This window comes from Hevea brasiliensis, chromosome 11 (genome assembly GCF_030052815.1).
Source record: "Hevea brasiliensis isolate MT/VB/25A 57/8 chromosome 11, ASM3005281v1, whole genome shotgun sequence".
Taxonomy (NCBI): Eukaryota; Viridiplantae; Streptophyta; class Magnoliopsida; order Malpighiales; family Euphorbiaceae; genus Hevea; species Hevea brasiliensis.
Genome location: NC_079503.1, coordinates 97,712,916 through 97,727,465, shown reverse-complemented (window position 1 = coordinate 97,727,465; position 14,550 = coordinate 97,712,916). Strand labels below are relative to the sequence as shown.

Below are 14,550 nucleotides of genomic sequence, written 5' to 3'. Positions count from 1 at the left end.
ATTTAATATATTATTTTCATTTAATTTTTAAAATTTCATAATAAATCTCATTTAATATTTTTTTAATTATTTTAATAATAAATATATTTATAAGTTATTTTTACTAAATAAATAAATTATTTATCAGTCACTTATAAATATTTTAACTAAATACCTAACTGCTTAAAATATTAAATATTTATAAGTTTAAATTAACTTATAAACACTCGGTACTTATAAATTGATTTTTATAAATTAAATTAAATATCCTCTAAATTAAATTAAATAAATAATCAAATTAAATTTTTTTCTCTAAAATAATTCGGTTAATTATTTCATTTTGCTTATTAATCTAAGTCTGAATTTGCTTGCGAGTATTTCGTAAATAATATTTCTAAATATATGTTAACTTTAAAATTACATACAATAAAATGGGCTCTATAACTTTAAAATTATTTAACTTGAGCGTTGAAAGTTTTCATCGGATCACTTTTCAATTGACATTAGAAATATTTTTTAATGACATTTTAAAAATTTTTTAAAAAGACATTGAAGTTAAAATTTAGTATTTAATTGATTAGAAAATAAAGTAAAATCTAGATTCTTTTCATCCTTTAATTGAAGTAAAGCATTTTTTTTTTATACATTTTTAATAAATTTAAATTTAAATATTATAATTTTTTTATAATATTTCATTTATTTTGAAGATTTTATAAAATAGTTTTATTTATTTATTAATAATATAAATTAACATAATTTATTTATAAACTTAATTAGTAAAATTTAAAAATTAAATTTATTTATTCATATTATATATATATCTTCGTTATAAAATTTCATTGCATAATTTTCTTATAAAATTATTTTGTCAATTAAGTTATGATATATATAAAATATATTAATTTTTATTTTTATAATAATAAAAATTATCATAATATCTCATATGTCAAATTGTGAAATTACAATGTATTTTTTATTTTTTCTTATCACTTAAAAAAATAATTAAGTAATTATTATTTAAATTTTCCCGCCAGATTATTAATTAATTTTATAATCGCATGAGTTATACAAATATTCTGGTTATATTATAAATTTGCAAAAAATGACGTGGCCTGTTTATGTACACCCACGTTTCTCGCTTTTGTCCGTACTAGTATAATTGATTTTCACTTCGTAACGTAACAGGCAGTGGTGCTAGAATATCTCAACCACATCAGATAATAATGAATAATGAATCAGACTGGATATCCGGCATTCTGGAGAAAACATTGTCTGTTCTCCTCTTTGGGCTTTACTCTCTCTGGTAAGTTTGCTTTCCCTCTCAAGTTTTTTGTGTTTAGATCTCAATCGAAATTGGTAGAATCGCTCGATTCGAACTTAGAAATTTAAGGATCTGCTGAAATTTTATCTGTAAATTTGAAACTACTGAAAGTGCTGTGATTAGTGCTTGACAATGGCTGAGGTTGCTCCAAATGCTGAGCTATTGGAATGGCCAAAGAAGGATAAGCGCCGATTCCTTCATGTCGTGTATCGTGTTGGCGATCTGGATCGCACCATAAAGTATGATTCTTTTGGAAAGAAAAGCTCTTTCGCAACTGTTATATCTGTACATTTTTTTAAAGGGAAAAAGTCTTATAATGTTTAATTTGGTAGATTTTATACTGAATGCTTTGGGATGAAGTTGTTGAGGAAAAGAGATGTTCCAGAGGAAAAGTACTCTAATGCATTTCTTGGGTTTGGCTCTGAAGAGACTAATTTTGTTGTGGAGCTGACTTACAGTATGATGCTCTCACCTTTATACTTTGTTTTGGGTTACGTGTTTACACACACACAGACACACACACACACACATATATATATATTATTCTTGTGAATGGTTGAGGGTTTTTCTGAGTGTAATTTGTTAAATGATGGCGTATTGTTTGTCTAATCATTTGCTGTCTTAAAATAATCTGTTCATCTGACATTATCTTAATGATGGGCTATTTTGATTTTACGTGTCCAAACAGTTTGTTTGATAAATGTTCAGTTCTTAAAGTTATTTTCTTGGAGCAGAGCTCAAAATCAGCCATTACTTTATTGCCTTTATTGTTCTGCATTGTCTTGTTCTTTAAGACCAATATAGAAGCTAGTGAGTTGCTGTACCCTTAATTAGAAATAAAAAGCAGATCTTTTCAAGGTAATGCAATATGTGTAAAAAGAAATGGGTAAGGCACAGAGAATCTCATTAAGTCGTTGAAAAGAGTAGGTGTTTCTCTAGCCAATGAGTTGTTGATACTGATATGGTAGTCAAGAATTTCATTTTTATAGTGAAGAATTTCATTTTTAAGGCATACCTATGAGCAGTTTTTGCATTAGGGCATCGTTTTAAGTTGTAAAGAGGTTGGTGTCCTTGGGGATAGGTAGGTAAATTATCTCGGCCATTTAAAACAAAAGGCTTGAACAAAATTTTAGTTTCTTTACCTCTGTAGCATCTGAGAATTTACTTGGTTCTGATTTGCAGATTATGGAGTGACTTCATATGATATTGGAGATGGTTTTGGGCATTTTGCAATTGCGACTCAGGATGTAAGAATCATTAGTTTTTAAGAGTTTTGACAGTTGAGGTTTGTCCTTGGTTGGGACCATGAATTATGCATCCTTTTGAGTTGCAGGTATACAAGTTGGTTGAAGACATCCGTGCCAAGGGTGGCATTATCTCTAGGGAGCCTGGTCCAGTCAAAGGTGGGACTACTGTTATTGCCTTTGCAAAGGATCCAGATGGTTATATTTTTGAACTCATTCAAAGAGGACCAACTCCTGAGCCCCTGTGCCAAGTAATGCTTCGTGTTGGTGATCTGGATCGTTCTATCCAGTTCTATGAAAAGGTAGCTTCAAATTTTTTGAACATTTTATGATGATCTGATTCAAAGAGAACTCATTGCCACTTGAGTGTCTTTCAAGCTTATATATAATATAAATGCAAAGTCATATGAGAAGAGATTTACCAAAAAGACTGACTTTCTTTCAATCTTTACAAATTTCCTAGTATCCATATTGCGGATTTAGTTCATGCCATAGCTTGCCTTCTTTTTTTGGTTGGAAGGTTGGGTGGGAGAGGATGTTGATAGTTTTGTACTTGAGCATAACACTGGATTTTGGTTAGTATATGGAACTTTGAAAGCATTAAGATTGATTGTGATTTCTGATAATTCTTTAATATCAGGAAATAACTCGACTTCATAGCTAGTCCAGTCATTACGAAATCACATTGTGCATGGATACACTGGGTTCCAAAAATTTTTAAGGCAGCAAAGGAATTGTAGAAATTAACCAATAACAGGTTTCATGCAGCTCTTAATGGTCTTTCTTCTGCAGGCCTTAGGCATGAAGTTTTTAAGGAAGGTTGATAATCCCCAGTACAAGGTAAGTGATACTATGATTTGATTTGATCTTTAGTAACTTAATGTATCTATTTGCATGAGGTTATTGAGATGCAGAAAAAGCTTTTTGAGTTGTCTCATTTTGTTGGCTGCATTTTGTAGTATACCTTGGCGATGATGGGCTATGCAGATGAATATGAGACAACTGTTCTTGAGTTGACTTACAATTATGGTGTGACTGAATATTCCAAGGGAAATGCATATGCGCAGGTTAGTTAAAAGCCTCTCTTCTCCTCTATTGGAGCACTTGTGAAATTTTCTTGTATTGAAAATCTTTTTTGCTTTGTTTTTCCCCTCAACAATGTTGTACTTTCCACAGGTTGCAATTGGTACTGATGATGTCTACAAAAGTGCTGAGGTTGTCAACTTGGTTACCCAAGAGCTTGGTGGGAAAATAACTCGACAACCTGGACCACTTCCTGGAATTAACACTAAAATTACTTCTTTTCTAGACCCAGATGGCTGGAAAACGGTAAGTTTCCTCTGGTAGCTCATAGGTTCTGAGTATGGTTGCATTTGTTCAGGGTCAGGGATTTTACCTTTGTCAAGTTAAATCATATGCCCATAGTTCTATGCTGTATTATATGCTATTGTAATTGTCTATTGAAATAAATATTAAAATGGGAAGGGGTGGGTGTGTAATTTCTTGCATGCATTCAACTTATGAGCTAAAACTAATTAATGAGAAATTGAAATTGAGACGAGTGCGTATGCATAATAGGTACACAATCTGTAAGTGTCCAAAAAAAAAAAAAAATCCAGCATCTTTTTAGTGTGATCCATCCTACAGATTGTGGCCTATTAAATTTTGTCTGTTGAATTAATAACTAGACTCATCCAAGTTTTGTTATTAAAATGATATATTGATTGTGCTTTGGGGGGAAAAAATATCTTTGAAAGAGAGCTTGTACTCGGGTGAAAAATAAAATTGCATTTTTGTGAAATATTGAAAACTAGAAGATTTAATAATTACTAAAATCACATGGAAGCTTTCGGACATCTGTGCAAGTGAAATCCATATTTGTTCTATGGTTTGAGCATAGGCATACAATGCAGTGCATGTTAATTTCCTTTTATGTAGCCTTTGTTGATGAGCTTACGTTTTGTTCTTCTGGATCATTTCCGTAGGTCCTGGTTGACAATGAAGACTTTCTCAAGGAACTGCAGAAGGGAGATTCTGCTTAATTTAAGCGGGCTGTAGGTGCACTACTTGTATGAAACAAGTTGGTGTTATTTGTATCTAAAGCAGCTAGTAATCCTGGCTTTGGGTTTTGTGATGGAACCAAGTGAACCTGCGGAGAACATGTTTATATAAATTGGTGGTAGCATATTAAGGCTTTGTTTGGCTATTCATTTTTACTTGTCCATGTTGCTTTTTTCTTAGTAAGGTAGTTTTATTTGAAATCAATGTTTTCATTTACCGAGCTTCTTTAGATGGAGAGAAGAAAAAGAAAGGGGCTATGTATTGTTAAATAGTACATAAAGCAATAATCAAGTACATTGGGTTCTTATAGACCAAACTAGTAAATTTGCAATATAATGATCATCCACCGAACAAACAAAGGTGTTAATTGTGACTAAATTGAGTTACATATAATAATTATATAAGGGGGTGAGAAAACAATTTTCATGGCAGATAGAGATTAAATCTCTCATCCACTTGAGGGACTGAGGAGCATGTTAGTCACAGGATTAAAGCCGGATGATTGAAGTGGATACATGCCACAGGAGTGGAAAATTTTACCGTATAGCCATACGATCGGCTATGTTTTATGATAGTGAGTATTGAGCACTGAAGGAGTCGTATGTGTCTAAGATAAGAGTTGCGGAGATGAGTGGCCATATTAGACTAGAGAAAGTCCGTAATGAGAGTATTAGAGAAATAATTGAAGTAGTGCCAATTGAGGATAAGTCGAAAAAAAAGAGATTGAGGTGATTTGATCATGTGAAGCGTAGACATATGGAGGCTCCAGTTAGACAAGTAAAGCATGTTAGGATAAAAATAGAAAGAAAAAAATGGGTAGACCTAAACTGACTTGAAGGAGAGTAGTACAACATGACCTATAAGCATTACACATTTTCAAGAATTTAACCCAAAATCATTTAGAATGGAGAAAGATAATCCATATAACTAACTCCAAATTTTTGAAATAGAGACTTAGTTGAGTTGAGTTGAGTTGTATAGATATTAAATATTCTTTTTCTTTCATTAGCTTTTAGAGAGTTTTTCTCGTTTTTTATTTAGGTTATAGCATCTCAATTTAAGCTACTAATATGTGTTTCTCTCAGCCATGAGGCTCTGTTGTAAGGGGCCTGCAAGGCCTGATTTTATTAATGAAATCATCTATCATACGACAAAAAAAAAGAGAAAACAAATTTCATGCACTAATTTTATTTCAGAAAACAGGAGGAATGCCCCCACAATCTATGTCAGTATAAACTTGCCTCAAATTGTTACACCTACAGAAACATAATGTTCTAATATACCTATTAAAGGAATGAAAAGAATTGTGAAAAAGAAATCTGAAATGTTGAGTAAAAGATCGTGTTGAAGGGAGCAGGCAAAGTTGCCGCTGCCATTGTCATCCCATCAACATGCCTTGACCACATTGCAGTAATTTCTTTTCCAATTCCTGATTCACTTGGATCAGGTTTTTATAAATGCCAAGACAGACATCTAATTAAAGAGTCATATCTATTGGATAGCAACCAAGAACACGAAGAAATCTTGCAATTTCCTGCAAAATCAAAAGAAAAAAAAATAAAAAATCCTACACATTTCTCATTCACAAACAGTTCTTGTGGTTCTGTTCCTTAGTGTGAGAAGGAAAATTAGTGCTTTAAACTTGTGGCAGCTAAGATTTGTTACAGTGTTCCAAACAAATAGTATACAAGACCAGCAGAAAGTGTATAACTTAATAGGGACAACAGAGTTTACTAGGACGTCCACAAACACATAATATGCAGACAGAAAGAAAAAACAGCAAGACACAGGTAACTTCCAGCTATAATTATTACTGTCCGAATTCCAGATCAAGAACATAATGCAATTCAATTCACATTTGCATGTCTCATATTAAGATCAAGAGATAGGTTCCGTCCACGCTTCCCCAACAAGGAAACAAAACAGCCAATTTGACTGTTATAGAAATGACTAGATTGCAATTAGGATACAAACAATAACTGGAGAAGTAAATGCTGCTCTTATGCAATAACTTAACTAAACCAGGACTTATTTATAAAAGCTGACACTTATTTCTTGTCACAAATAATCAAAATAAAAACCATCAGAATGCTTGCACAGAAATTAGCAGTCTGTGAATTGGGAGAAGACAATAAACCTCATGGAAAATATCAGACTGTAAATACAAAAAATCAGAATTATATATAGTAAATATTAGCAAGAAAAAGTAGCTTTATGAGTTTTCTTTGTTAAAATATAGCAGGGATGTGTTTTCTTTAATAAATAAAAGATTAGAAAGACTAACCTGCAGATGTCCTAAAGCATGTTGAGCACGAGGTTCTGCCATAGAAGCTTCAAAGTCGATGTAGAAAAGGTAGTCAAAGTACCTGCCACAGGAAATACATCACTGGTATAGCAAAGACAAATAAATTTACCATACTCCAAAATCTCAAATATAACTTATATACACATTTACACACACACAGGGTTGCATAAACAGTAATATGGACAAAAAGTTGTTGTGAAAGAAAAAAAATTTGAATTTGATACTCTCTACCATTTCAGTTTCCCAGGAATGCAAAAGCAAAAACTTAGCTAAATAGTTATATTTCAGGTTTGTTGAGTGGAGGCCCATAGTTTGCAATTGACATACATGAAAGCGTAAGATGCAGCAGTAAAAGGATAATTAGTATCTTTTTAAGCACCAAATTGTGAAAGAGAACTTGTCTTTTAGTAAACTCTGAAGCGAACAATATGTTTTCTGAACAATGCACCACATACAATTGTGTTTTATGAAATGGAATGAGTTTGTTCTTCATCAATAGCATCAAATCATTGAACATTACTTTCAGAAGTGCATCATTATTTCACAGAAATTCCAATACAATTCAACACGGTTAATAAAAGAACAAGGTGCCAATTACCTTTTTTTTTCTTTGTGATGGAAAAAAAAAACATTATTATCCTATTGATGCTAATTTTTGTTGTGCAAAATGCTCTTTTACAACTTACAAATTTTAGTAGGCACATCAAAAATATAGTTGTTACATGCTTCTGAGTGTTGCTATCATTACTTACATTTGATCTTTTCTTCCTGGCTAAGGCAATGTTTAATTTGCTTTTCAATTCCAGTTGGTTGATTCTTTCCTATCTATTCACCTAGACTTGCATCCAAATAGTCTACCAGTGTATACCCGCAAAAGGTAGGATAGTTCACATCCAACCTTGCAAATCTTTACCCAAAATTTTATCACTTACTTGGCACTTCCCTTGTTAGAATCATCAACCACCCTTAAAGGACGATTTCTTTGTGGGCGGCTCTCTATCTGAAATTTAATAAAAGAAAAAGAGGCTAATGAGAGCCTTTGGATACAAAGGTCAAACAACAAAAACAAGCTCTTAGTTAAAAGGTCACCTTTGACAAATTAATGCCCCTCAAAGCAAACACTGCCAGTGCTTTGAACAGAACACCGGGACCTTCTTCAAGGGTGAAAACAATGCTCGTCTGGAAAGGGAAAATTTTATGACTAGGTACAAATGATGAATGAAATAGCTTCTCTTAATATTTCAAGGAAAAGGAAAAAGAGTTTACAAGGCTGGATAACCAACAATAATACCTTATAGGGTCTGTCAGTTCCAGGAATTATAGGTTCTCTTCCAAGTATCAAAAAGCGGGTAACATTATCGTCATTGTCCTGATCAGCACAAATGGTGAAAAAAATGGTTGAATATTGTAAAATATTACAAAACATAACTTTTCAAATTCAAGAATGAAGACAATAGAGTTATTAGCATTAAATGCAAAGCTTGTACATAATGAAGAACTCATATAAGTACAACCAAGTTGAACTCTAAGACTTGATCCCAAGTCAAATGCATCATGATTAGCAACATATCTTCTTTATCCAACTTATTTCTTTAGAATTCGATATGAAAACCACATGCATCAAATCTCAAGGTGCATTTTCAAGAACTAGTCTTGAGGCCTTCACAGTAGGGCCAGGGGTAACAGCTGCTTTATAACACCATTTTATTTCGCTTTCAGAAATATGTGTCTAAATATCTACAGAGAGCACACCGAGGTTGTCTTTTCAAACTCAAAGTTTTTCCAAATAAGTCTAATTATCTATGTAACAGAAAGGTACCACAAGATGTGAAACTGTGGAAGGAAGGAGAACAGTGTTTCTGCCTCATGCAAAGAGTAGATCCAGCAACGATACTAATTTATATCATTGAGAAGGAAAAAACTTCTATTATATCACTTTCCTTAAGAAAAGAATTTTCCAGTTTCAATTTAATCAGTTAATGAAATATTGGAAATACATCTACTAGAAGAAAACTGTATAAGACTGTAAGTCACTCCTTTCTGCACCTTTGCCAGGATTATATTTTGGATGAATGATACTTATGATTAAGCCCTCAAACAACTAAATTTCAGAAGAAAAAAAAAAGAAATTAATGTGATTTCTGATACACTTGAATTGTATAGATGTTTTTAAGCACATTTGTATACTATCTCATAGCATTTAGGCAAGTATTTTCATGCATAGTAATTGATTTCATTAGTTTTTGTAATTTCTATTGTCAAGCCCTTAATTCTATGTTTTCTGCATCATTTCAGATTTTGGGTGAAGCCCCACAGTATAGGAGTGCAAAAGGAGGCTTGGAGAGGTCAAGAGACTGAGTATTGCTGCTGACACAAAGTACACGCGTCATGTAAGCCAAGCCCCAGAGCCGTGTAACGTTCTGCCAGAAGAAAGCCAGATAGTCAATGAAGAAACAAAAGTACACGGGTCGTGTAATTAGACCCGTGTAATCCGCAGGGACCCGTGTAAGTCTGCCAGGTACAAGCTTGAAGAACCTTATGGGAACAAAAGTACACGGCCCGTGTAACCAGGCCCGTATAGTTGGCGCAAACCCGTGTAACTCTCTGTGCCAATGCAAGACTCCGCAGTTCCACTCTAGCAAGTTACACGGCCCTAAGCCGTGTAGTGACACACGGGCCATGTACTATGCGGCAGCCAGTTTTATAACTCGAATTTCCTCTCTTGTTTTCTGATTCAAATGAGACTCTTAAAGCCTTTTGGACTCAAAATGACCTAACCCTAGAGCAACCATTATAAATAGAAGAGAAAACATCAGAAAAAAGAATGCTCCCTTTTATCTTTTGACAACACTTTTGAGGAGTTTTGAAGGAGAGAAATCCACATTCTGCACTCTCTCCAGCCGTCTCGATGAAAGAAACGTCAGTACCAAAAGGAGCTTTCCAGCTGAAGCTCCACAAGATCAAAGCTGCAAACTCTCTTCGGTTCCTTCATTATCTCCCTAGACAGATTTTTATTGTTTTATTTCTTCTACATGATTTTCTTTTTACTGTTTTTACCTTTTATCATGATGTTTGCTGAACTCACCATGAGTAAGTAGTTTTCTTATTCTGGATTTGGGAGAATAATGCTTGTAATTATTATTATGGATGAACACTAATTATTTATTCGATTTGAGATTCGTTCATTGATTTAATTTCTTGTGATCTTAATGCATGCTATGTGCTGGTATCCACTTAATCATGATTGTAGATGTTAATTGAAGGACTGAAAAGTGAAGATTAATATTAGAAAATCAAGATCTTGAATCTAGGAATTCTGACCTAGACATAGGCTAATACCTTTGTGGAACTTCAAAATTGGTCAAAGATCTTAAAGGATTTTAATTAATTTGATCACCACGAAAGTTGAGTTTGAGTTAATTAGAATACACCCTAGCTGCCTTGAGAGAGGATTTAGGATGACTTAGGACTGATTTCCATCAAGGAAAATGATCCTCAATTCAGTAAATAAACGAGATAACATCTCTAGTAAGATTCAAGTGAGAAATCTTAATTCCAGAATTGTTTCAAATAAATCATTTCGTTTTAAGTTTACCATTCTAGTGTTTAAGGTTAACAAACTTCATTCCCTAAGTATTCGATAGCCTAGACAGTCAAAATTACTGTGTAGATTGGTACTTACTAATCAAATTCCTTGTGGGAACGATACTCTACTCATCACTTTAATACTTGTTAGTGATCCGTGCACTTACGGGGTTGTAAAACCAGCGAAACAATTTCATTACTGGCAGGTGGACCATTAAAAAAAAAGATCAACCATTTTCATAATCAAGAGTTTTTAACTTATTAAAACACAACGTTCTGTGGTGTTATTCAAGTATCTGAAACTGATCTCAATCATGTTTTATTCAACGGGACATCATTTCTCTTGAAAAAATTTACATAAATAAAATCATAGAAAAAAAATGAAGTCATAGCATTACCTGGAATTTTTCAGCAAGAATGTCAAGACCATAGATTTCCGCTGCTCGAGCACTTGCAATGGCGCCCGTTTCTCTGATGCCACAGGTAGCTACCATCTGTTGCAGTTTTTTTTATCATATAGCATACAAACTGTTTGTAATATGATTCAGGGTTGGCACAAAAGGGAATTCAGATAATTTTGAAGAATACCTGAGCAGCACCAGCTGTATCATCAGTGGTAACTTTTACAACACCTAACTTGGTCAATGCCATCTCACAGTGGGAAAGGGCCTGCAAGTCCAAATATTTTTAGTACAGCATGAAATATTTCAGACCAAAATTATCAACTCCAAGGTAAAAGCGATTACTAAAACTTTATAATAATCTTTTACTATCAACTTTCAGGTATTAAGCCAGTACAACAATGCAATAAGTCCTTTAAACTATAATGCCAAAGAGTCAATTCAAGTGTTTAAGGTGATCACTTTATATGAAACTGAGAAAATTATAATAGACTTCAAAAAGAGAGTAGAAGGGCATGATCTCATTGATAGCTGAATACACTTATATATACAAGAAGGATGAGCTACAAAGAAGATCAATGAAGCTTCTGGAAACTACTGGACTAATCTAGAATATTTACAAAACAAATAAACAGAAATGCTGGCAGATGTAATTTCTTTGCCTGCTGGAGAACTAATCTAACCGACTGCAGTTAAACCATCCGTTTGCTCTTTGTGACACAGAGACTTTCTCTTTTCTTTCCCTTTGTCCAATTCGCACCGTTTTACTAAAGACACCGTTTTACTAAAGACCTCTGCACATCGTTTTGGGCTTCTTTTATAATCAGCTGCTTTCCTTCTTGTGGCGCTACGCACCTTTTCATTAAACACTTCTCAGAAACACATAGAGTTCAGACTGTCATTAGATCTCCCTTTGGCTAGATCACTGCCAGTTAATAGCGATTGTGTAAAGCAGCTAAAAATTACCTTATTGAAATCAGTTCGGAAGTTTTTGTCATAAATTAGTTTGCTTAAACGAATTGACCACAGATTGATAATAGTTGCATCGAATAGGGGAAACATAGGTTGTATATTGCCAGGTGTCTTAAAAAACAAACAACAAACAGAATGGCATGCAACAAAATGAAAAGGACAAACCTGGGGGTGGCTCAAAACACGTTTCAACTCCTCCTTTCGTACACCAGGCAATCCCAACAGACAATGGTTGACTGCCATTTGCACCTCTCCTACTATATGCAGCCTATGGCGAAGGAGTAAGTCATAATTGCGGTGGATGCTGCCACCAACTGAATTCTCAATGGGGAGGACTGCTTTATCCACTAACCAGAGTTCAACAGCCTGTTCAGTGAAGCACAAGATAACAAATGTGAGAATTATATAGTAATCAGTTCAAAACAGAAATTAATTATACTTAATGTTTAAATGAACCTTGAATGCAGCTTCAAAATGTTCACATGGGACAGTTTCACACTTGGGGTATGCTTTTAGTGCAGCAGCCTCACTATATGCTCCTGATATTCCCTAGAATGGGCACCAAAGCCAACATAAGAATACCGGGAAAAGAAAATGAACAGTGGGTCATGAAGAATATTTAAATGCTTACCTGATAAGCAACCCGTACTTTTATGCTGTCATTGCGAGATGCAGAAAGATCTGTTGCTGATAATGGTTCTGCAATCACAACAAAATGCAAAGTAGATCATTTACACTTATTTCAAGTTCAAATATAATTTCTCCAATTAACAGCAAGAACGATCCAAAGCTTACAACTACCCATGAAATCTTATGCAGCCTTCCAATGAAAATAATAATTCCAGATAACCAACCAAAAAGATCCCATGAGATAAAATTATTCAGTTGTCATTAATTATCGAAAAGACAAATTAATCACCCATACAAAGAGATTGATCCTTAGTCCATTTACAAGACAACGCAGTAACTTTACTCAAATACATGCAGAACCCAACAATTAACCTATGCATGCAAGTGATAAACATCCAAAAGGATCAGAATCTCATGTGGCATTTCCAATTTTCAATGAAATGTTCTCCCAAATGCAATGGTTTATATTCAAAATCATGACAATAGCTACCTGCTAAGACCATTAGAAACACACTATTCACTTTGCAGCAATTGATATGTTTTGGAGTTCAATTTGGAGGTAAATTCATCATTCAACTCTAGTTCTATATTTTGCAATGGTGGGCATAGCCTAGTGCTAATTGCATGAATGTTGAACCTGGGAAGTTCGACTGCCCCTCACTCACATGTGTAATGAAAAAACTCCAGTTCCATTTTATGTTAAATAAGGCTGAATTTCGAAACAAAAAAGAGAAAAAAAAATTAAATATTATACAATAATTCACCATATAACCATCAAATAAAAATGAACAAGAGCTTAATCCGAAAAACTATAATTGAACAGACTCACTAGGTAGAAGGTTCAAATCCTTGTGAAAGACTCTGGACTCGGTGTCCTGAACCTTATCAATTGCCCCAGAAGGCTCCACCTCAGGAGTGAAGGGCTTCTCATCATCTTTAACAGGAGTGATAACTCTCTGAGCCAAAACAGCCAAACGACAACGTTCCCGCTCAGGGAACCTATCAAAATCCCAATTGCACCTCAAACCATAGCCAAACTCACAACGCCTATACACCAAATCCGACCCGCCCACATTCGAAAGAGGTCTTATTGGGTTAATCCAGATGGTTCCAGCGGCCCTCAAAGCCATGAGAGACAATAAAAAATCTCAACTTTCACAATGTAAATGCATACAAGAAAACAACAGAGCAGCGGAAGAAATCACGAGAAAGAAATAGAAGGGTTGTTGGTGATGTGGTTGTTGGAGGTGTGTTTTGGTGAAACCCCATACGACATTGTCAAGAAGGTCGACGAGAATGGTTGTGGGGGCATGGATTCATGGAACCATGGACCCAGCAAAATACATACAAATCCTAAAATTCTGCGGACTTACGGACTGCAATGAAGTAAAGTGATTTCCCTTTGGCCATTTTAACACAAAAAACTGGATATTGAAAAGGAGACAGAGGGGTAGGTGAAAAGAATTTTGGGTACACGTTTGAAGACTTTCTAGATAGAAAGAAAGAGACTTTGATAGAGGCAAAGGACGGCGAGGCTAGAAAGAGAAGCGGTATGAGAATCGAGTTTCCTGTTCGTTTACCTTCCCCTTTGTTTAAGCAACCTGATGGGGCTATTTTATTTATATTTGTTTTTATAATTATCTGTGTTCTATATCTGTTGGCGGCTTGGCGCCTCACACCCCATCTCAAGCTTGGGACTTGATATGGGTAGGTATCAAATTTGACCAGAAATTCGTAGACTGTGTTCAGTTAGTTTAGTAATGTGGATCCAGAAGTTTTCTGTTACCTGCAGTCCTCTGGCATGGCTGTAATTGTCAAGATCATTGCTTGTGGGCTATTACAGCTCAACAAGTCTTATTTAAGGGCAGCAACAAAACAGCTTCATTATAGCTGATGGATAAGTTGTTTCACCTTCAAACATCAATCTCAAATACACTTTCTCCTCTATAATTCTTGTCATAAACTAGGGTCTAGGTTTCCCTCATGATCTCATGCTATCTGTTTATTGCTATGACTCAAAAATATTTTGCTTCGTATGAAAAGTTGGAGATA

The 14,550-nt window shown here is 34.4% G+C and overlaps 2 protein-coding genes across 3 annotated transcripts; one reads left to right on the top strand and one right to left on the bottom strand.

Moving 5' to 3' along the window:
- The first annotated feature begins 1,161 nt into the window (after positions 1–1,161).
- LOC110639470 (lactoylglutathione lyase GLX1) lies at positions 1,162–4,760 on the top strand. Of its 2 annotated transcripts, none has more exons than XM_021790444.2 (9): positions 1,162–1,282; positions 1,424–1,539; positions 1,633–1,757; positions 2,483–2,547; positions 2,634–2,846; positions 3,337–3,384; positions 3,504–3,611; positions 3,721–3,873; positions 4,530–4,760. In XM_021790444.2, exons 2-9 carry the CDS (start codon positions 1,433–1,435, stop codon positions 4,584–4,586), a joined length of 876 nt encoding a protein of 291 aa, XP_021646136.1. In that variant the 5' UTR covers positions 1,162–1,282; positions 1,424–1,432; the 3' UTR covers positions 4,587–4,760. The 2 variants fall into 2 exon arrangements, with proteins under 2 accessions (XP_021646136.1, XP_021646134.1); XM_021790442.2 differs by having other exon boundaries at positions 1,165–1,282; positions 1,412–1,539.
- A 1,006-nt stretch (positions 4,761–5,766) lies between these two features.
- Positions 5,767–14,524, bottom strand: LOC110639478 (arogenate dehydratase/prephenate dehydratase 1, chloroplastic). The gene is made up of 11 exons (XM_021790461.2): positions 13,328–14,524; positions 12,500–12,567; positions 12,325–12,417; positions 12,034–12,234; positions 11,084–11,164; positions 10,894–10,989; positions 8,202–8,279; positions 8,000–8,089; positions 7,843–7,910; positions 6,890–6,971; positions 5,767–6,139 (listed from the first exon to the last, which is right to left on the bottom strand). Exons 1-11 carry the CDS (start codon positions 13,626–13,628, stop codon positions 6,083–6,085), a joined length of 1,215 nt encoding a protein of 404 aa, XP_021646153.1. The 5' UTR covers positions 13,629–14,524; the 3' UTR covers positions 5,767–6,082.
- Between the last annotated feature and the right edge of the window lie 26 nt (positions 14,525–14,550).

Excerpts from the sequence above, each read along its gene's own strand:
- LOC110639470 (XM_021790444.2), top strand. The coding sequence starts at position 1,433 with ATGGCTGAGGTTGCTCCAAATGCTGAGCTATTGGAATGGCCAAAGAAG. Across the intron at positions 1,758-2,482 it reads TGTTGTGGAGCTGACTTACA|ATTATGGAGTGACTTCATAT; the intron begins GTATGATGCTCT and ends TCTGATTTGCAG. Across the intron at positions 3,874-4,529 it reads ACCCAGATGGCTGGAAAACG|GTCCTGGTTGACAATGAAGA; the intron begins GTAAGTTTCCTC and ends TCATTTCCGTAG.
- LOC110639478 (XM_021790461.2), bottom strand. The coding sequence starts at position 13,628 with ATGGCTTTGAGGGCCGCTGGAACCATCTGGATTAACCCAATAAGACCT. Across the intron at positions 12,568-13,327 it reads GGATTTGAACCTTCTACCTA|AACCATTATCAGCAACAGAT; the intron begins GTGAGTCTGTTC and ends TTGTGATTGCAG. Across the intron at positions 8,090-8,201 it reads GAACTGACAGACCCTATAAG|ACGAGCATTGTTTTCACCCT; the intron begins GTATTATTGTTG and ends TTCCCTTTCCAG.